Source organism: Venturia canescens, chromosome 2 (assembly GCF_019457755.1).
Source record: "Venturia canescens isolate UGA chromosome 2, ASM1945775v1, whole genome shotgun sequence".
NCBI classification, from domain to species: domain Eukaryota; kingdom Metazoa; phylum Arthropoda; class Insecta; order Hymenoptera; family Ichneumonidae; genus Venturia; species Venturia canescens.
The window spans coordinates 1,979,925-1,999,742 of record NC_057422.1 but is presented as its reverse complement, the minus strand read 5'-3'; the positions used below and the strand labels follow the sequence as shown (position 1 = coordinate 1,999,742).

Below are 19,818 nucleotides of genomic sequence, written 5' to 3'. Positions count from 1 at the left end.
CCGCGTGTCAACTTCCTCAAGAACGATCGCCATCGACGGACGGTTTATATATATGAAAGCTCTTGGACGATAATCCCAAGAGGGCAGTCTCAACGGCAACAACAATAATGGCAAAAAAATTACAGATGTATGCCACATCGATGTACAGGGTGCGCCACGACCGCGATGATTATGATTCAATGTGGAAACCGACAAATTCAGAGGAGCGAACGCCGAATCGAAAAGTTTTGATTCTGAAAATAAATTTTTATTTTTATTGACCACGTTGCTCATCTTCGATAAAATTTAGTCTCAAGAGCGCTCCGAAAAAGGTCAAACACGCGGAAACTTTTTGAACTAGTCTCCATCCCCTCCCTCGCCTCGTAACGAAGACAGAAAACTGCGCGCGGAATTTTTTTTTTTGTAAAAAATTTTGCACTCGACAAAATTGGTCCTGTAATTTTTTGCTTCATTTGTTCGAACCGCTCGAGTAATTCAACATGGCAGAAGAGCACGAGCTCATGCGCGGGGGGGGGGGGGGGCGATCATCAAATATCACAATTTCCCGATTTCGACTCGGAATGCTGTTCCGAAGTGGAGTTTGAATTCTGAAATATCGATTGTGGGACACCCTGTAAGTATTATATCCAGATAGTACGAATCTATCTATATATTTGCGTTCGAAAAACGTGGTTGCAGGAGCGTAGCGTTGGATTCGCGCAAGGGCCCCTTCTCCCCACTAGAAACTATGCGCGTTCGGCGTCCCGTCTTATGCTTCACAGTTACGTTTTTCGTATCTGTCGGGTTGTGCGCTCTCGTCGGCACCGTATTAGCATTGTCGCGGGGATTTCACAGATCTCGGGTAAGCCCTCGTATTCTTTAACATCCGTAATAATAATGAGGAGAGAGTAAGAAGCTGGCAACCATCTTTCACATTCTTTTACATAATCGCGCGTATATTGTGTCACTTTAATCGTATCGGAAGTCGGATGTAAGAGGGCATTACCCGCTGGAAGGTGAATAGGATTATGCCTACGTAATAAGCGACAGCGTATCCCGCCATCCCTTTTCGATGGAAAATAAAGCCAATTTTTCTATCGATGCTTTCTTTCGACTTTTATTGTGTATTGTCAAAAAAACGGGAAATATTAAGGAAGGGGGTGGAAGGGAGTTGTCAGCCGGTTTATGGCGCGAACTGGGTCGTCTAGGAGTAGCCCGGGGATGAGCAGGTTTCAAACACTGGGATGATCGATATAACTGCGACCCCGAGAGACGACAGCAAACGGCCGAGAAAAGCAGTTACATTGTATTTTTTTTCAAGTCATCGAAGACGCGTCATAATGTGGCAAAAATGTGAACTACACTTTCGAAAAAAATGATTAAAATATAAAAGTGTTAATAAAAACGACATGCAATCTTCCACGACCTCGGGGACCCACGAACGGGGATTACGCTCTTCGAATGTCGCAGCAATCGTGTTGAATCGATGATGGAAACTCGCGTGTATGTGCCCGAAGGACGTTGTAGCTGCGGAATTTTTATCTCTCGAGTTTTCAGCTTCCAATTTTTTCTACTACTTTTGTTTTCGTTATCTCTCTTTCGTGTCTCACCCGCATACTTTTTCACCACACACCACGTGCAATCTGGACGACGGATTCTCTGATTGATTGACCGATATCTGGGGAGGGATAACTCGCTTCAGTGGTGATTCTGTTGACCAACGAAGTCGCTGTTGGTGGTCGACGTTTTTTCTGCTTTTCTCGACGGGACAAATGCACTGCGTTTATTTTTTTTCTCTTTCCTTTCCCTCTCGTATTCCCTTCCACTTTCGCACTCTCGATTTCACATGTTTTTTTCGAAAGACGTTCGCGATCGAATTCATTGTTTCGATGCTTCAACAGTATTTTTCAAATATTTTGTGTTTCTGTTTCACCGTATTCTCGCATTATTTTTTTCTTTCGACTTTTTTTCAAACGTTTTACTGTTGTTTTACTTCTTTGTAATTGGAAAGAAAATCAATCAATCGATTCCGTCTCTCGTTCTATGAGAGCAAACGAAAGAACTTGACGAATTGTCGTTCCGAAGCGTTATTGTGCCTTGAGCATCAAAACAGTAACCTGCTAAAAGGCTTCTTTGTTTACATACACTCTTCTCCAGCTCGCTGTCCGGCGCGGAGGGGGAAAAATCAGCCGGTAAGAGAACAAAGAAAGTCGTTATGGCCACCGAGAGAATCGATTTGTCGAAACCCCTCTGGGATCAGAGCACTTTTATTGGAAGATGGAAGCACTTTGCGTGGGTGACCGATTCGAGATCGTGCATCGCTTCCGAGCGAGAGTTGTTAGCAGCGAAAAAATTGTGCGAAGATTATAGGTGAGATTCCGCGTTTATCTGAGCCCTCCATTTTGCACGCTGATCCGATCCATTTTTATTGACGGCTCGAAACTCGTGGGCACGAACATCTGTGCGTGAATATTTATCAATACTTCGCGAAGTTTTTTTTCACTGTCACAAGCAAAACGAACAATATTGAGATGAGTAGAGAATTTCATAAAAATTAAGACTAAGAAGCGTTCGAAGGTCGTTGTGTCTAATCTTAACGGTTACTAAAAGACTACGAATGTCAGAAATAACATCGCGGAACATGAGACGAGGAAATTTCATACTCGAGATAACGGTGGCATTGGTATTGTCCATTTTTTTTATAAACTCAATCCCAGCAGTAACTGACGTAACGAGGCATTTCGCAATCGTTCGTTTTGACAAAAATACTCGAGCGCTCAGTGACAGAGTCTACGGGAGACGACACCCAGAAAAAGTGGGTTTATTGGTCAAGGCAAAAATATACAAAAAAAACGTCGAACGATAAAAGAGATTCGAAATTTTTCGCCCGCGAGTCGAACTCGTTTCCTATTCGATATATATATATTTTTTTTTACTTTTATTTGGCTGAATTCTTCTAGAGAGTGGAAAAAGGCAAAGAAAGAAATCGGCGCTTTATCTCGAGCCTCTCGGCCCACGCAACTTCCGTTTCATTGACCTTGCACATGACTCACGAGAACGTCTCGATTTTCTTTTTGCAGGCTTGGTAAGGAGCCAGCCGGAACGACCTGGGAGCAACTAAAACACGCGAAGAAACTTTACGAGTCAGCTTTTCATCCGGACACCGGTGAACTGCAAAATGTTTTCGGTCGGATGTCGTTTCAGGTTCCCGGTGGTATGGCTATCACCGGTGCCATGTTACAGTTTTATCGGTAATTTTATCAACATCGAAAATTCCTCGACAGAGAGGAGAAAAAAAATCTCCGGATGAGTCAAACTCAAATTATTTTTCAGCAGTTTCGTCTTTCATTTTCTCCAAATTTTTTTCTAATCTTACGCTCGAGGACAAAGGAAAATGATTTCAGAATTTTGTAGAATTATTTTTCATTAGAATTTCTGGCTCTTCTCATCCATTTACGATTTAAAATTACTTCGACATGTCCGAGCTTGAAAAATTGTCGTCAATTTGATTTTGCTTAAAAAAAAAGTCGAAAGTCTGGAGAACTTCGATACAGAAATTTCTCGTTTCGTTGAATCTCAAAAGGAGCGGATGGAAAAAAATCTGAATCATGCAAAAAATGTTTTTCAGGACTACAACAGCGGTCGTTTTTTGGCAATGGGTCAATCAGTCCTTCAACGCATTGGTTAATTACACTAATAGGAATGCGAACAGTCCGGTGACAACGGCACAGCTGGGCACCGCTTACGTGAGCGCGACGACTGCAGCGATGCTCACCGCGATAGGATGTAAAACATTTTGGCAAAAGCGAGCCAACCCTTTGATGGCTGTGAGTTTCTATGGGCGCGTTCATTTTTTACCCCAAGCTTTAATCAAGAAATCACGTTCCGGCGAATACTTTTGGTCGTTTTTTTCAATTCTATTCGTTTCAGAGATACGTGCCGTTCGCTGCGGTCGCTGCAGCCAATTGCGTCAACATACCTCTCATGCGAAAAAATGAAATTGAGCATGGAATTGAAGTGATCGACGAGAATGGAAACAAACTAACAAAATCGAGGGTAATGCCTCAAAATTCTTTCTTAAAACAGGCTGAATATGAATCATTCTTTTCATTTGGCAATTTAAAATACTCTTATCAGGCTCGAGAATTGTGATAAGAGAGAAAAAGAGTCGTCAAAGGTGGTAGAGAATCGCGGCTTCGTGTTTTTTAATTCTCTTCAGTTTCAATGTTCCTCTGGTTTGGCTTCGATTTTCATTGGACGATTAAATTAATTCGTGTAGAATGACGACAAATTTTTCATTTTTATTTTACGATTATTCAAATCATATCGAGGAATGAATTTGCAAATAAAACAAGGAGTTTGTTTTATTGCGCATCGGGCAGCGTCAGCATTTACTCCATTTCATTCAACGATATCCAAACTCGTGTTCCATAATTCACATAGATTTATTGCTACAATAAAACGTCCTTCCTTGTTTTTCCAGGTCGCAGCTGCGAAGGGTATTAGCCAAGTTGTTGTATCGCGAATAATAATGTGCGCACCTGGCATGTGTGAGTATGCACATAAATATTGTAAAGCGAAGATTTTATGGGTCATTTAAAAAAAATTTCAACGAATTTTGGCAATTTTTCTCTATCGACATTTTTTTCTCAATTATTCGTTCATCATATTGAAGAATCCAACGATTTTTATCGTCGTAATTCGTATCAATAGCAACGAATCGATCCATGCATTCGATTCTGAAGTATAAAATCGTTGTGCCAAACTTTTTGACAAAAAAATCTTGTTTCAAGTGATACTTCCTCCCATAATGGAGAGACTTGAAAGGTTTCCTTGGATGCAGAGGATCACTGTTCTCCACGCTCCTTTCCAAGTCATGTTGGTCGGTTGTTTGTAAGTATATTTTTATGAAATGAGATATAAAAGCACGATTGATTGGCAACGATAAAGCTGAGTGTGAAAACGTCAATTTCCAGCCTTTCCTTCATGGTGCCCACTGCCTGCGCTCTGTTTCCACAAAACTGGTACGTAAATCTCAAGACATCTTGAGCCAACAAGAAACGAATATTTTCTCATCGATCTTCGTCCATTCTACTTTCAGCTCAATCGCTTCCAGCACTCTGAAACGTTGGGAACCCGAAAATTACGAGATTCTCGTTAAAAATAGTCCAAATGGAAAAGTACCGGAGTACCTTTACTTCAACAAGGGCTTGTAAAGTGGCACGAAGCTCATAGTTATCTCAGGGATAGCGTATAATTATAAAATTCTTCAAATCGAATGGACTTTTCGTGCATTTTGAATATATGGGAAAAGAAAAAAAAACCAGGAAAAACACAAAACGAAGATACGATAGAACGAACTTGAGCAAGCTTTGCTAATTTATTCGGAGTTCAAAACTCGTATTTTTCGTTAAAATTCATAACTGAGCAATCTGCTATTTTTATCGAAAATTCGTGAACGCTAAATTTGGTAAATTCATGTAAACTGACAACTCCCAATTCTCGTGGTATTTTCATCGGTTTTTGCGCGTTTTTTACATGCGGAAAACAATGAACATCATTTACCATGATCAATGAATCTCCCGGCTAAAAAAAATTGTGCAAAATGTTTTCGACTACAAAATAACTTTCAATTAAAATGGGTTAAACGAAAACGGAAGTTTCGGTGTCGTATGAAGTTCGTAATCGTGCGCTGTGACGTTTTGATGTGTATTATACTTCCTGATGAATAATCTCATATCGAAGGGATAATCGATGACAATATATCAAGAGGGTTTTTAGATAGAAACGCGAAGCTTTTTTCGTTCCTAACCATTGAGACTGCTTAGCAATAAATATTCTTTTTTCCTCAAACTAATCACCGGAAATCATGAGCAATTGAAGAGATAAATAAAGGAAGAATTTTAGTTTTAAGTTCAATTCTAATCGTGCAAGCTTAGAATCGAGGAACTTTGATGATAATCCGTTGATTGAGTTCCGGAAATCCGAGAAGAATCTACATTTTAGGGTACAATAACAAGAGTCAAGTGTAATCTGTCCAGGTTACTGCTGCAGTGTATTTTTTATTAGCGAATCATTGGAATCAGGAAATACAATAAGTAGAGAAAAAAAATGATGTTGCTTCAAAGCCTATTTTTTTTCAAATACACAGTCTTAAATATTGCTTGGCTTTGGCTGATTTGATTGCGAGGTTTGTGGCACGTAACCAATTCGTTCTTGAATCTCGCTCTGCAACAATTTGCCACCCCAGGACGTTGAAACATTGAAGGCTGACTTTTCCGCTGCTTTTTTCGCATCACGCTCTTTTCGAACTGCTTCGTACTCCTGCAAATCGTCCAAACGCAGATCGATCCTCGTCGGACTACGCCTTATCATTGTTTCTGAAAAATACATTGCATTTATTAATTCAAGTGTGACGTTCGAGAACTGCAGTTTCGGACGCTTCTGAGCTGCTCAATACGAATTTGCAGACCATAAATATCGGCCACCCTCAATTTGCAGTGTTTTCTTGTTAAACTACTTGGAAAACGGTGCATTTGTGCATCCAAAAATAAGTAAATCGAATGACAATAACGTTAAGAGTATTTATCACCGAGGGAAGTTACAGGGTTGCAGCTGCTTCGTTAAAAAATGTTAGAGATTTGTAAGAAATGAAAATTGACAACTGGACAACGAAATAAATGCACGTTTGTTTCTGAAAATCAATAATTCGTTATCCCGCTTCGATCGATTTTTATTTAAACAATTTAACTGCACGATTTGTAGGTTCAATTTTGACACGAATAAAATTTCGTAGGAAAACCCGTCAGAATTATTCAGAATGCAATGAAAAATTGAAAAAAAAACGAATTTCTGGTAAATAATTATTATTTTTACTTATTTTCAATCATAATAATGTTGAACCGTTTTATCAACTACCGTAGTCGAGGAATATTCGAATAGAATGTTTTTGATATTTAAACGCATCACGGTTAATTGTTGTTGAACTTCAAAATGATGCCAAATATTCGTTCAAGTACATTCCCGGTTAATTTAATTTTCTGAAGTAAAAATTCTAAAATTTTTCTTGAATGCGGTTTCAAAAGGGAACCCGTAAAATACGCTCCTGAGCCGACACCAACATGGAGGACGTCAGTCAAATAGACAAATGCGTGCAATATCTGACGAATTATGAATTAAATAATCAATGAAAATCTGTTGATATTTTAGCCTCTATTTAATAAGAATAAATTTTATTATTAAGACGATAGAATAGTTGAACGGATGCCACAGCAGTATAAAATCGATATTAGGAACCAAAAAAATGTTGCGGTCCAAGTGAGCATTTTAAGTCGCTGTAAACACGCATTCGATCGCATCGTCTGTATTTTTTCATTATATTTCACACTAAAACGCCAACCCACCTTCGTTTTATTGTATATATTAGGATTACTAAGATAGCCGCTAAGTACGAGACCAAGGGAAAGGATGCTTTACTTGGAAGATTATGTCGAAAGTACGTAAAATATACAATTCTTCAGGAGCAACGAATCTACGCTCCATTAGGCTTATATACCCTTGGGGACACTACCCTAACCTCACTTTCACTCTTTGACACGAGTCTTACAAACTCACTCTCCTATATTATGCCATTCGTTCTATCGAATGTTTATCCTTCCTGATATGCCATTCAGCAATGTTAATTTCTATGCCATTCAAAGTACACGTTAATTACACCGATTAGAACAAAATTTTTATGCAAATATGATTTCGAGGTTAGCTCAATGCTTCTTCGTGCTCTTACACGTATACGACAATTCATTGTGAACATTTTTTCTTCAATTCCTTGTCAAACATTGAAACCTATCAATAAACAATGATGAAGCATCTTTTAACTTGATAAAATCGAATAGATGGTTTTCATCACTTAAATAAAATTCTTTAACAAGTATACCGAGCGAGAGATAAAACGAATGAAACAAATCATGTGATCTATGAAACAAAGTTGAGATTCTAGCAAAAAAATTGAGCTAACTCGTTGAATGTGTACTTAATTTAAAATAATCAAAGTACTTTTCTTTTATCACATTTTGCAAGATTATTTCTCTTGAAATTGAATGATAAGCTTTAAGAAGGTAAATTTTATTTCTAGTTTTCTAAATGAGGGTTCTCCTCGATGCGTTTTGCCATTTGTATATTTTCACCCAATGCGTTTTTCCAGTGATCGAACACCTCCCGCAAGAATTGAGGGACCGTTTCACAGAAATGAGAGAAATGGACTTGGGTGTACAGAGTAAGTTGAAGAGATCATAATTCTTCTGAATATTAATGAATTAAAATGTTAAAGTTTCACTACATGTCTCAATTACAGATTCGGTGGATAGCTTGGAGAAAAAAGTCAAGACTTTCTTCTGTAATGCAAAAAAAATGAAATCCAGTGAAAAAGAGGCGGAATACGAAGCGATTAGGAAAGAGTATTATAAAACGCTGGAGGATGCGGATGAAAAAGTACATCTTGCAAATCAGATGTACGATCTAGTCGATAGGTATTTGAGGAGATTAGATCAAGAGCTGCATAAATTCAAAATGGAACTGGAGGCCGACAACAAGGGAATTACCGAAATTTTAGAAAAAAGATCTTTGGAATTAGATCAACCGCCTACAAATAGCAGTCAAAAAGAAAATCGCTATAGTTTTACTTCGAGTAGATCTCGGGACAATCATAGTCATTGTAAGTTCCGTCAACATTCATTAGCTCCAATATTCTATTTCTCACACTGATTCGCTCCAATGATGCTTACTGTTCTAAAAATACTGTTTTGGTGGAAATACGCTCAACTTGGTCAATTTCCCTGTAACTTTGGAGTAGTTTTCATAATTGAATGAAAATTTCAGTAACGACAATTGACACCTTCGATCATCGATTAAAAGTTTCGATTCTGAAATAAAAAGATAATAATGATTGCAGCACGAGGGGAAAAGCGAAGAGACTCGAACGCGTCATCGGCTTCGGTTGAGAAGCGATTAGCAGTAGAAAAAGTACCATCGAATCTTCCAGAATCTCGACCGGCGTCGGCAAATTCAGGGCCGATAATACCTCCCGCGAATTTACCCCCGACACCAACGGCGATTGCGAATTCGGTTGGTTCGGTCAGTTACAATTTAGGTCATATCGGAGTTTCGGGTGGTAACGCGATAGCAGCGGCCGCGTCTCAGGCGATAGCGGCTACGCAGCACATGCAACAGGGTCGTCGAACAGCGAGTCTCAAGGCCAGTTACGAAGCGATCAATATAGGAGTCCACGCTTCGGAGTTCAGTAGAGAATTGGCTGGTGCGGCGCAAACAGCGATCGCGGCGATTCAGGAAACGACAAAGAAGCACAAAAAGTCAGAACCTCAAAGATTTTGCTACTGCGAACTCGTTCTTCCATTTGAAAACTAACCTTGGATGGAATGCTCATTCTCTTGTATTTTGTAGAAAAGTCACTACTGCCGCTCCGAGCTCGAGTGTCGTTAGTACGACGATACAACAACCGGCTTCGCCACCTGTCGCTACAGCTACAACCGCTATCACCGATCCCGACAATCCCGATTGGACTTACGATCCTAACGAACCTAGATATTGCATATGCAATCAAGTATCTTACGGTGATATGGTCGCCTGTGACAATTCTGATGTAAGTTCCTTTTTTACTTGGTTATATTTTTTCACATTTTCTTTCTCGGTTCTACCAGAAAGGCTGCTGGACGCTGTGCCAAAAGTTAGGCGATTACAATTGGGCTTCAACATAGAAATTAGTTTGAGAAACCGAGAAGAAACAGCGGTGTAATTACTTGAAGTTTTGTTTAATGACCTGTGATTTTTTTGAATAGTGTCCGTTCGAGTGGTTCCACTATCCATGCGTGGGAATAACGGCTCCGCCGAAAGGCAAATGGTACTGTCCTCAATGTACATCTTCTATGAAGAGGCGAGGAGGGCGAAAGAACTGATTCGATTAAGCCACAAATCGAAACTGTATTGAAACGAGGTACGCCGTAGGAGGTCTGCGAGCAAACGTCCTCTTAGCAAACTGTCCATTGAATGAGTGTCGACTTGTAGTTAAGCCATCGCAAACGAAGAATAACAAGAAAAAACGTTCTCATTTTATATGCATTTTGAATTGTGTTTATAAATTTCCAATCACAGTGGTTCTGACATTGCTCTCGTTTCCCTTGTGTACAAACATTTTTAATTTACTCTCGAGTTGAGCGTTTGTTCATTTTCCAAAAAATAATTGTAATTTTTTTTGACCAGAGGTTTTGATACGTTGCCACGATTTACATTTTGGCTCAGTATGTCATTCTTCCATTGCTCTCATTGCGAAAATATTCCGGAAAGCTAAATTTCTTTACCATTCAAATCGACTCGCTGTATTGAACTTTGGCACGCTCTGAGGAGTGACCGGTCCAATTGACAAAAAAAAAGATTAATAAACATTCCTATGGGGGAATTGTGAAATTTATTGCAATTTTTCGTGAAATCACTTCATTTGGAAAAAACAAAAAACAAAACTGGTCAATCTCTGGTTTTTTCTATCGCTCCATTCTTTATAAATTTTTCCTTGATCAAAGTCTTGAAGAAAAATCCAAAAATGTATCCATTCGTGGCAATCGAAAGGGACGTTTTGAAAAGCTTCTCAACGTCACTCAAGCTTTTCTGAATGAGCAAATAGTGAGAGCCCACGAGTAGATACTTTCCAGAAATCATGGAACAAACAAATGTACTCACACGTCAATGTTGTATAATAAAGTTGATGAAATACTGTATTACTAACGAACTACCAATGCCGTTGTTGCACCGACGGTGCATTCAAGTCTGAAGTACGAATCAACAGATTCGACTCCGAGAAGCTGCTCACGCGATTAACTTGTTTCGCCAATATTTTGTTTTTCAGGGTTATTATTTTGAGATCTCGCCATTCCAGCAGCTGGTTTTCTGCTCCACGCGTTTTTCCGACCACGAAAATGTCTCGCTCGCGTTCCGTCACAGAACCGAATCGTTCGACAGTTTTTATTTACCAAACTATCCGGAGGGGCAGCCATTAGTTCAAAATGATCGAGTGTTCGTGCAAACCTTACGTCCCGCAGGCCATCGACGTACATTCAGCACCTTGGAAAACGACCTACCAACGTTCATACTTTGCTGACAACGCGGTCTATCATCCGCTCGTGAACATACGTACCAAGACGCGCCCTCAAGACGATGAGAAATTCCAAAAATTTTCCGATCTCGAACCACTCCGGAGTAACAGTCAACGAACCTTTGTACCTAAATATTTACAGAATTCTACTTCCACCGACTATTATCGAAGAATCGGATTCATCTCTAAAGACACTCTCAAGGATTTGCACGATAAATACGTTGCAGATCCACCGAGACCGCTGAAAACCGGTCCCTCCGCTTATGGTATTGGCTTTTTACATTTGTTCGCTGCTCGTTCTCAAACCTTGTTGAAACGAGAAAAAAAATCGTTTTTTCTGCACAGAAAATTATTTGCTTATTAAATATTCACATTTCGTTACGAAGAATGTCTTTACGAGTCTCTTAAATGTGAAAAAATTTGGAGTAATGAACTAAATATTTTAATACTCCTCACCAGGAAATAAAATTCATTGAAATTTGTATCAATTATCAAAGGTTCGTCGTATGTTTTACCGCAAAAACCGAGAGAAGAAACACAATGGCCACGACTGAGTCCCGCCGAAGAATTTACCCTCCACATTCCTAATCACTCTAAAGAATGTTACAAAATTTTCCCACCGATTACATCGGGCTACACGAAACATTTGGACATATATTTAACAACTACGCAGGGGACCCACTGTGACTTCACTCCTGAGCAGCGCAGAAACGCCCTTAGACGAGACGTAATCATTATAATAATTTTCAAATTATTAAACAGTCTCGTTTTCAGGACACGTCAGATTTGCTGAAACGTCGTGACCTCGGTTCACAGAAATTGGGACCTTACGGCCCATATTTCCATCGAGATGCTCGAGAGAAGAATTATAAAATCAAATTCACCCCGAGCGTTCCATTCTTTGGGACAACGAGCACTTATAAGGCTGCTTACGATTTCGTTCCTACGAACTTAATGGCCCGAGAGGGAGACGTTAATTATCCGCCTGCCTGGAAAGCCATCGACAATCCTAATTATTACACCGAGCAACGTCACATGGGAACTGGCTGGCCGGTTCGAGCAGTGTTGGACATCGGTACCGTGCCTGGCACTCATTAAAATTTTCATGTTTATCGATTTGTACGAGAATTCAAGGAGAAAATAATAAAATTTTACGGCCCTCGTAGTTTGCAATGGTTTCGAAGATTTTTTTCATTCTAAAGAAAATACAATAAAAATCGAAAGTTCTGACAAAGGACTTTTGTGCAGGGAATTTCATCCTTCACAAGATTACGCCAATGGTTTTTTGGTAATATCACCTCCAGAGTAGGAGACTTTTAGTTCAATTTTGGGTCTCAACTCAAATTCACATGCTGAATCATTGATCAGGAATTTTAACAAGTAAAAAGTGAAATTGAATATAATAGTTTTTAACAAAAAATCGTTGTAATGTTAAAGTTTAAAAAATTAGTGTTTTCTCGAATTTTATTATTCTACAGAGAGCTGATTTTTGTTGTTTTTTAACATTTTTGCATTTCAAGTGATGCTTCTATGAGGCTTATTCGCTGAATTTTGGCATTTCCATTTTGCTGTTCTATTTTGGATGAATTGACAGATCTTACGACATTGAACATGATTTAACCTCCTTTGAATTCCCCAAACCCTCTGTCACTTCGGAATCCTTATCAGTTTCTGTTTCCTCCTATAAATTTCAATGGGTTTTTGGGATTATTTTACGGGATTATTGTCCAACGATAATTACATCAAAAATTATAACGAAAGTGTTAAAAATTTGGCAACTTTGAAATTGCAACGAGTCGGTGAAGAGACAGAAGAGGACAAAAGTCAGAATACACAAAAACGCGTGGACGTGGATAAACCTTTGTGGAATCAAAATACGTATTTCGGACGATGGAAACACTTTGCTTTTGTCACGGATGTTAGAACGATATTCACGAAAGACGAAGAGTTACAAGAAGCCAGAAAACTCTGTGAATTATACAAGTCAGTTGAATCCCATGACATTATACTACGTTTAGTATAATAAAATTCGATCTCACACACGTTGAATTAATCGACCGAAGACTAAAAATATGGCAAATTACCTCCAAAAATGAAACTTCACATTTAAAAGTTTTGAAAGCAGTGAAAATCTTTTGCTGTGTATACAAATTAATGTCATAATTGGATAGATCAAAAAATGAACCTGCTGGGACGACACGGTCTGACATTTTGTGGGCAAAAAAGCTCAAAGATAGTGCTTTTCATCCCGATAATGGTGAGTTGATGAACGTGATGGGAAGAATGTCATTTCAATTACCAGGCAACGTGTTTCTCACCGCTGGAATGTTGACATTTTACAAGTAAACATTTTGTGCAAAGATTTGCATAAACAGGAAGTAAAAACGATTATTTTTATGTTTCGTTTTCCTTCGCTGTATCACCGATCGAAAATATAATGAATTAATGATGAATCCTTATTGTGAATTTTGGTCAGGACTGCAAAAGCAACGGTCGCCTGGCAAATTTTGAATCAAGCATTTAACGCTACCGTTAATTATACGAACAGGAATGCTGCCGGGTCAAACGAGGTCGAAGACACCGAGAAAATAAAGCAGGCATTTTTGGCTGCGACCTTAGCCAGCTGCGTGGCTGCTTTGAGCTTCAGAAAGTTCTTGTCTTCGAGGGGAAACCTCGCAGCGGTTGCGCACAATAATTTTATTACTAATTTTAATCAAGTCTCATCAGTTCAAAAGACCTATTTGAGTTTTCCAAAAATATTGATTGACAAAAAATTTCAAAAATTCGTTTTCAGTCTCGATGAAACGCTTTTCCCTATTTTTTGAGCCTGAATATGCATTTATTTTATTTTCTCTTCTCTCTTTTAACTTTTCCATCGCAGAGATGGGCCCCATTTTTCGCTGTCGCTGCCGGAAATATGACGAATTTACCGATAATGCGACAAATCGAAATAAAACGTGGAATCCCACTGTTCTCATTGGACAACGATACGAAGCCAATTTTAAATTCGAGGGTCGCCGCTGTCAAGGCTATTAGCGAATGTGTTATAAGTAGAATCGCAATGGCTGCCCCAGGAATGTTAATTATACCTGTCATTATGGCTCGGTTCGAACCGTACTGTTTCTATCAGATGAGACCTTGGCTCGGTCCAACGATAGAAATCGGCATGGTTGGACTCGTGTGAGTTTTAATTCGTTTCCATTAACCGCAGAGCTCTAATTAAACGAAATAAATACCCGTGATAGTTCGAAATTCTCGTTGCAATAGCGTTGAAAAATCTTCGATAAATCGAATTTCAAACAATCTGGATTTAGCTTATTGTCGATATAAATCAAAATTTTTTAAAAGCCTTCGACTGTTTAATTTCGAGTTAAATCTCTACTAATAATTATACATTCACAGTCTCCTCTTCATGATCCCAACCGCTCTGGCGATATACCCGCAGAGAAAGTGAGTAAATAAAAAAAAAAAAATCAAACAATTTTCTGTCGTGTTTTAGTAGAGTAGAAAAAACACTCAGTTTCGGTGTTATGACAATGAAATAAAGTGTCGAAAATGTGCAATTATCAAGTTCCATGACCTCGGAGTTGTTGAAACTGAAAAAAGACGAATACGAAGAATACCAGAAAAAAGTCACGACTTCCGACCCAACTGTTCTCTATTACAACAAAGGATTGTGAGGATTGCGATTATAATCTCGGTCAAAGTATTTTTTTAATGTTTCGTGTAAAAGTACAACGAGCGTTGACACGGAGTATGTCAAGATTAGAAAGAATATTTGTAATTAAAGATGTGAACATTTTAATTTGGATCGTTTTGTTTTGTGAAATTTAGCATGGATTTGGAATTCGTGAAATTTCTCCCTCACGACGTAAGAGTGATATCATTGAGGGTAATACACGCGTTGAGTTTTAGAATTCTTCAAAGTTCCAATGAAAACAAAAACGACACTTTTTACAATCGATAACATGGAATATTTATTCTCAATAATAAAAAAAAGAAGTATTTTTACAAATATTTTTGTAACAATAAGGCATTAATAATTTAAAGCGGTCATGTTCATAATACGTTCCCATGAGGAATGTCACAACGCTCGACTCTGTCAGCTGTTCATTTTTAGTCGTAGTATCAAACTACCGGCCAAACTACCTTAAAAATAGAGAGCACACTGGAAATATTTCGAACTCGCATTCGTTCCCTTTTATACGATTAAAATAACAATGCTCCTCATTCGATGAATGCATGGCGGTTCAAGAAAAACTAGAAGCTCTTGCATTTTTCATGCTAATGAAACAAGGCAGCGTAATAAATTTGATGAAATTATTCTTCACTTACAGTTCTCATTTCGTCTCGCATTATTTCGATTCTAGAATTTTTTGATCTCCGATTTTTCGTTCCTTCCAGCATGGGGAACAAAATTCTGTGCTCTGGAGATAGAAAGCATCGTGCGTACTAAAATAATTGAGCAAATGTATTAGCTAACGTAAGTTTCTAACGTAGCATCGCTTTCTGATTTTTGCCTTATGATCCGAAATTTCGTGTCTCCAACACTCGTTTCCAGCCACCTTTGGACGATTAAGAATAATAGCTCAGAATAGAATCCATGCAAATCTGATTTTTATAACGAATGACCGATGTAGATAAAAAAAATGTAGTAAAAGGAAAAAAGATGAATTTATCGATATAATTTTATCGCGTTCTAACGGAGAAACGAAATAGAATCTGCCAATAACTTGAGCACGTAATTGAAAAAATTCGTTTGATTCCCCGGCGAGCTGAGGCGCAGTACGTTCTTGGCATTTAGCCAAAGGTCAAGATTATTAAAAAGACTTGGATATGTAAATGGGTGAGAAATCAATTAGAACGAATGGAGTCAACGCGTTGTTGCTCGTCCAGTAGTACGGAAGCCTCGCACATTGCTCTTGCGCTCGTGCGGACTAGAAAAATGAGTTGATACTCGTCGGTGACGGTGAGAGGCAGCCTGCTCGTTCTGACCAAAGCATGGAGCACGTTCGCTCTCTCGAGATCAAGCCATCTCTGTAGAACCATTTCTCTCTCTTTTACAACACCGAGCATCGCGTCCGAAGGTCCCCAAAGAGAAAACTCTAGAACTGATTTGACCTGTTTGACAAAAAACAAACGTTCGTTAATATTTTTAATCGAAACTTTCTCCATGTAAAATATAGAAAAAGACTGATGCGTAGCCAATTTTCTTCGGTGATTTTTGTGCCAGTAAAAACTCCATTTTTCTCAAATTATTGTCCGCGCAATCAATTCATTGGTGGACAAAAATACGCTAAAGCCTTTCTCAATGATTTTGATGAATGAGCCATTCGATATTTTCTTTATTCAATACTTTTGGAGCTGAGCGAACAGAAAAAAATTGAGAAACTTTCACAGATTTATTCCTAGCCAATTGTGCAATTAAATTTTGGTACTCCGAAATTACTTCGAAGACAATTATTGACACTGCACCTGTGAGAGGGTTACGGCACGTTCACGCATCAACAAATCTCGAATGACTGGCAGTTTTTCTTCGAGTCCTAGCTCCTGTAGAGCGACGAGAGCACATCGGCACAAGGACACTCGTTCTTCGTCTCGGTCCTCCCCAATATCGAGGTTAAGTCTGAAAGATATAAATCGAAAACGTGTTTCGTTTGACAACGTTTGGCAAACTCGACTTTTAGTCTATTTGCAAATGATTCTTACCCTCGCAGCATGTAAAGTCTGTAACACGTGTCTTTGTCCTCGCGACACAGCACAAGATTTCCAAGATTTTTCGATGCTTCTTCGATCCCTCTGGCCTGGAGATTTTTCAAAGCATTCACTAATTGCAGGAGAACGAAACAGGATGCTCGTAGCCAAACGTCGGTTTTTTCGTCCCTTGAAATTTCAACGGCAAACGACTGCACTGTATTGACTTGCATGCGTGCGAAAACCGATACGAATGCTGTGCGAACAGAAATTGAATAAAATTTTATTGGAAAACATCGAGAAGCAATTTATGTTTGTAACTAAATTGTTTCCGGTGAAAAACAGTTGAGGCGGAAAGTGCAATGATTATATTCGAGCGAATGAAAATGAGATTACAACGAAATTGAATTTTCATAATGATCGTTTTTACGTAACGAAAGGTATAACTCACCGTCGACGTTCTTTCTGCCTGCAAAGCATTTCAATGATATTTTCTCTGGGACAACATCAACGAATTCGGTGACTGGTGTTAAGCAGAATTCTTTCCCGGAGAGTGGCACCGCAGTGTCGAGTGCAAGACAGAGAGTGACCGCGTGTTCGTTCCATACGGCGGAACAGAAAACTTTTTTTCCTGTTACGAGGAGACTGTCAGTGTCGACATCAAAGTCGTTAAGACGAGGATTCGACGTCTTGAGACTTCGTAGATTAGCCGGAACCGGGGAAGGTTGATTCAACTGTGAAAAACCACGAGTTTTATAACGACCATATTTTTTGTTAATACTTTTTTAATCTGACAGCAGAGTGAGTTTTCTCCTGCTTCGAAATTCGTTTTAATCGAACGTCGTGAAACGTTTCACTAAACATTCAAGAGGAACTTTTCATTTTTTGCATAAACCGTACCCTTTCTAAAAGTTGAGCAAGAGCTTCGTGATTTGCGACGATAACAGCCCCGTAATTGTCTTCCAGACTCCGATGAACGATGCTCCGTCCCCGGCGCTGTCGTACTCGATTCATTCCGAAATCTTCTTCCTTCGCTTTCCAGTCCTGATCCTCTTCGGGGCCCTATTCGTAACGAAATAAAAAATAAAAAAAAATAAGCCTCTTCGTCTCCGTGCATTGCGACGTGAAAATACCGATTGAAACTTGCCTCATCTCCGGTGTAGAAACTGTACGGCGCGTACAACTCGCTCTCAGTCTCGCTGCCGCAGTAAGGCAGTGAAGTGGATCTCGCGAACATTGGTTGATGGTATTTGAACTCTTCGTGGCAAGGATCCATAGCACTGCTGTCAGATTTTCTCTTGAAATTCGAGCGATTGCTTCCACCAAGGGGATGACGGAGTTCCAGGTTCGAGTCGCACTCCGGGGAGCTCGAGAGGCATTCGTAACCGTTGCTGTCGTTCGAGCTCTTTATCCAATTAAAAAATCAATAAACGTCAAATTATAAGTGTCACAATTTTCGGAAAACTTTTTGTCCACGGTAAATGTGAGAGATCTTTTAGTACAAATATTCTCCATTTTACAAATTTTATATTTCCATTTTACCAAGTAAAAATATTCGTTATTCCATTTACCGGTGATTCCGAAGTCGGCGGTCTCACAGCATCCTCCTTTTCATAAGCTCCATTGAGAATGTCGCACGGAACGTTTCTCTTTTTCATCGGAGGTTGGACGACGGCTTGATCCCTCATGCTGGCGGTCCTTTGTGGCTTCGAGGGTGCCAGTCCGCTCCTCACCTCACCTGTAACATCCTCCGCTGCTGCAGGCCCATACGCCATTCGTCAAGCGCCAGTGTTAGTACCACAAGACACAAGGCATTTTTCAGGCGAGTTACATTACTTTACACAGCTCCGTTTTTTTTTCTTTTTTCGTACTGATTCAAGGTAGAGAACAAACATTTTTATTTCATTTCGATTAATTGAACGTGCTCATGAAAAAAAAAAAATGAAAAAAAAAAATATATATATGAAAAAGAACAAAAAAGACAAGAACAAACTGCCTCTGATTGAGTGTACGTACCTAAGCGTACGTACGCTGTGACCGGGGGGTCGCGGGGACATTGCGGTGCATACATAAGCCGCTCTCATTCAACAAAAGCACACGCGGAGATTAATTTTTGCTTCCTTATCCTCCGTCACAACATTCGTTATTTACGTACATTAGAAATTTTGGACAGAATGTAAAAATTCCGCAATTGTTTAACGGTCCGAAATACGAGAACTCAATCTTTTTTCGTCATTTCGGAGCGCGAGTAGCCACGTGAGATTAAGTGAAATAAATAAAAAGAAAATTTTCGAGGTCTTTCAACATTGGGTTCGAATCGACTGGAACGATCTTACAAAGTCAATCGGACGTCAATCTCACGAGGCCCGCATAAACGTAAAAAGTTTTATGATTCAGATTGAATTCGCATTCCGTTTATATTCCTGCGCATGCAGCGTGTTAGTCGCGCGCTGACTCGTAGCTGCAGCAAGATTGCCCGGATATCCAAAGGAGCGAGCGAAACAAGGTCCAACGAAACGACAGATTTCGTGGCTAAGCCAACGTGTCGTCCGAGATTACGGGGTGAAAAAAGTTCGATAATAAAATCGTGTGAAGACGAAAAAAACAAGCGAAAAATAGTGGAAAGTGCCAAAAAAAGAGGAACGTATTCAAACGATATTGTTTTTCAGACAATAATTTCTTTTATTTCAAACAAAAAAAGAAAAACAATAATTCAGTATGTCTGTATTACAGAATGTTTCAACGTGTTTATCTTCCCTCGTTATTCATTCGCTTCGTGTTCTATTTACAACAGGACAATATATTTTCTTAGCTGTAAATAGTGAGACGCAGGTGGATTCGGATTTACCGATATACTTCGACCACTCGCTCGGATTGCCTCGCCGGTAATTACGCTACTATATGCCTAATGCTACGTCGCTGCGTCGTTGATTAATATGCTCCGAGAACACGTACTTAATTGAATAAATGAAACAACGAGTTCGAAA

The 19,818-nt window shown here is 39.2% G+C and overlaps 3 protein-coding genes, 1 long non-coding RNA gene and 1 pseudogene across 14 annotated transcripts in view; 3 read left to right on the top strand and 2 right to left on the bottom strand.

Moving 5' to 3' along the window:
• The first annotated feature begins 690 nt into the window (after positions 1–690).
• On the top strand, positions 691–6,141 carry Sfxn2 (sideroflexin 2). 2 transcript variants are annotated; one of them, XM_043411335.1, is made up of 9 exons: positions 691–841; positions 2,137–2,349; positions 3,060–3,230; positions 3,608–3,806; positions 3,910–4,035; positions 4,463–4,529; positions 4,773–4,872; positions 4,956–5,003; positions 5,081–6,141. In XM_043411335.1, exons 2-9 carry the CDS (start codon positions 2,195–2,197, stop codon positions 5,193–5,195), a joined length of 981 nt encoding a protein of 326 aa, XP_043267270.1. In that variant the 5' UTR covers positions 691–841; positions 2,137–2,194; the 3' UTR covers positions 5,196–6,141. The 2 variants fall into 2 exon arrangements, with proteins under 2 accessions (XP_043267270.1, XP_043267269.1); XM_043411334.1 differs by lacking the exon at positions 691–841 and adding an exon at positions 1,083–1,482.
• LOC122406107 (uncharacterized) lies at positions 1,083–2,142 on the bottom strand. Its single transcript, XR_006259913.1, has 2 exons — positions 1,590–2,142; positions 1,083–1,506 (listed from the first exon to the last, which is right to left on the bottom strand). It is a non-coding gene; the product is annotated as an uncharacterized lncRNA (long non-coding RNA).
• A 75-nt stretch (positions 6,142–6,216) lies between the features above and the next one.
• On the top strand, positions 6,217–12,302 carry Ing3 (Inhibitor of growth family, member 3). Of its 4 annotated transcripts, none has more exons than XR_006259911.1 (8): positions 6,217–7,474; positions 8,180–8,251; positions 8,330–8,689; positions 8,927–9,344; positions 9,436–9,634; positions 9,831–9,985; positions 10,892–11,403; positions 11,635–12,302. XR_006259911.1 is itself a non-coding variant. In XM_043411332.1 (7 exons), the coding sequence occupies exons 1-6, from the start codon at positions 7,447–7,449 to the stop codon at positions 9,945–9,947; spliced, it is 1,194 nt and encodes a 397-aa protein (XP_043267267.1). In that variant the 5' UTR covers positions 6,217–7,446; the 3' UTR covers positions 9,948–9,985; positions 10,892–12,302. The 4 variants fall into 4 exon arrangements, 2 of the variants coding, with proteins under 2 accessions (XP_043267267.1, XP_043267266.1); XR_006259912.1 differs by having other exon boundaries at positions 10,892–11,864; positions 11,954–12,302; XM_043411332.1 differs by having other exon boundaries at positions 10,892–12,302.
• A 528-nt stretch (positions 12,303–12,830) lies between these two features.
• On the top strand, positions 12,831–14,817 carry LOC122407168 (sideroflexin-2-like; annotated as a pseudogene).
• A 271-nt stretch (positions 14,818–15,088) lies between these two features.
• The window catches only part of LOC122406074 (uncharacterized), a 44,595-nt gene continuing 39,865 nt past the window's right edge, over positions 15,089–19,818 (bottom strand). For 5 of the 7 annotated variants that reach the window (XM_043411283.1, XM_043411287.1, XM_043411285.1 and 2 more), the window contains 7 exons: positions 18,403–18,587; positions 17,979–18,236; positions 17,732–17,893; positions 17,283–17,565; positions 16,847–17,087; positions 16,613–16,763; positions 15,089–16,258 (listed from right to left, as the gene is read on the bottom strand). In XM_043411283.1, coding sequence (XP_043267218.1) covers positions 15,992–16,258; positions 16,613–16,763; positions 16,847–17,087; positions 17,283–17,565; positions 17,732–17,893; positions 17,979–18,236; positions 18,403–18,587 — 1,547 coding nt within the window. In that variant the 3' untranslated portion in view covers positions 15,089–15,991. Of the gene's footprint in view, positions 16,259–16,612; positions 16,764–16,842; positions 17,088–17,282; positions 17,566–17,731; positions 17,894–17,978; positions 18,237–18,402; positions 18,588–19,818 lie in introns of those variants that run through there. The other 2 variants (XM_043411288.1, XM_043411289.1) reach the window with 2 other exon arrangements.

What these genes read in the sequence shown, in the direction of transcription:
- Sfxn2 (XM_043411334.1), top strand. An exon ending in GCCATGTTACAGTTTTATCG is followed by an intron (nt 3,231 to 3,607) that starts GTAATTTTATCA and finishes AATGTTTTTCAG; the next exon opens with GACTACAACAGCGGTCGTTT. An exon ending in GCTCTGTTTCCACAAAACTG is followed by an intron (nt 5,004 to 5,080) that starts GTACGTAAATCT and finishes TTCTACTTTCAG; the next exon opens with CTCAATCGCTTCCAGCACTC.
- Ing3 (XM_043411332.1), top strand. Translation starts at nt 7,447, where the DNA reads ATGCTTTACTTGGAAGATTATGTCGAAA. An exon ending in CTTGGAAGATTATGTCGAAA is followed by an intron (nt 7,475 to 8,179) that starts GTACGTAAAATA and finishes GCGTTTTTCCAG; the next exon opens with TGATCGAACACCTCCCGCAA. An exon ending in AATGGACTTGGGTGTACAGA is followed by an intron (nt 8,252 to 8,329) that starts GTAAGTTGAAGA and finishes TCTCAATTACAG; the next exon opens with ATTCGGTGGATAGCTTGGAG.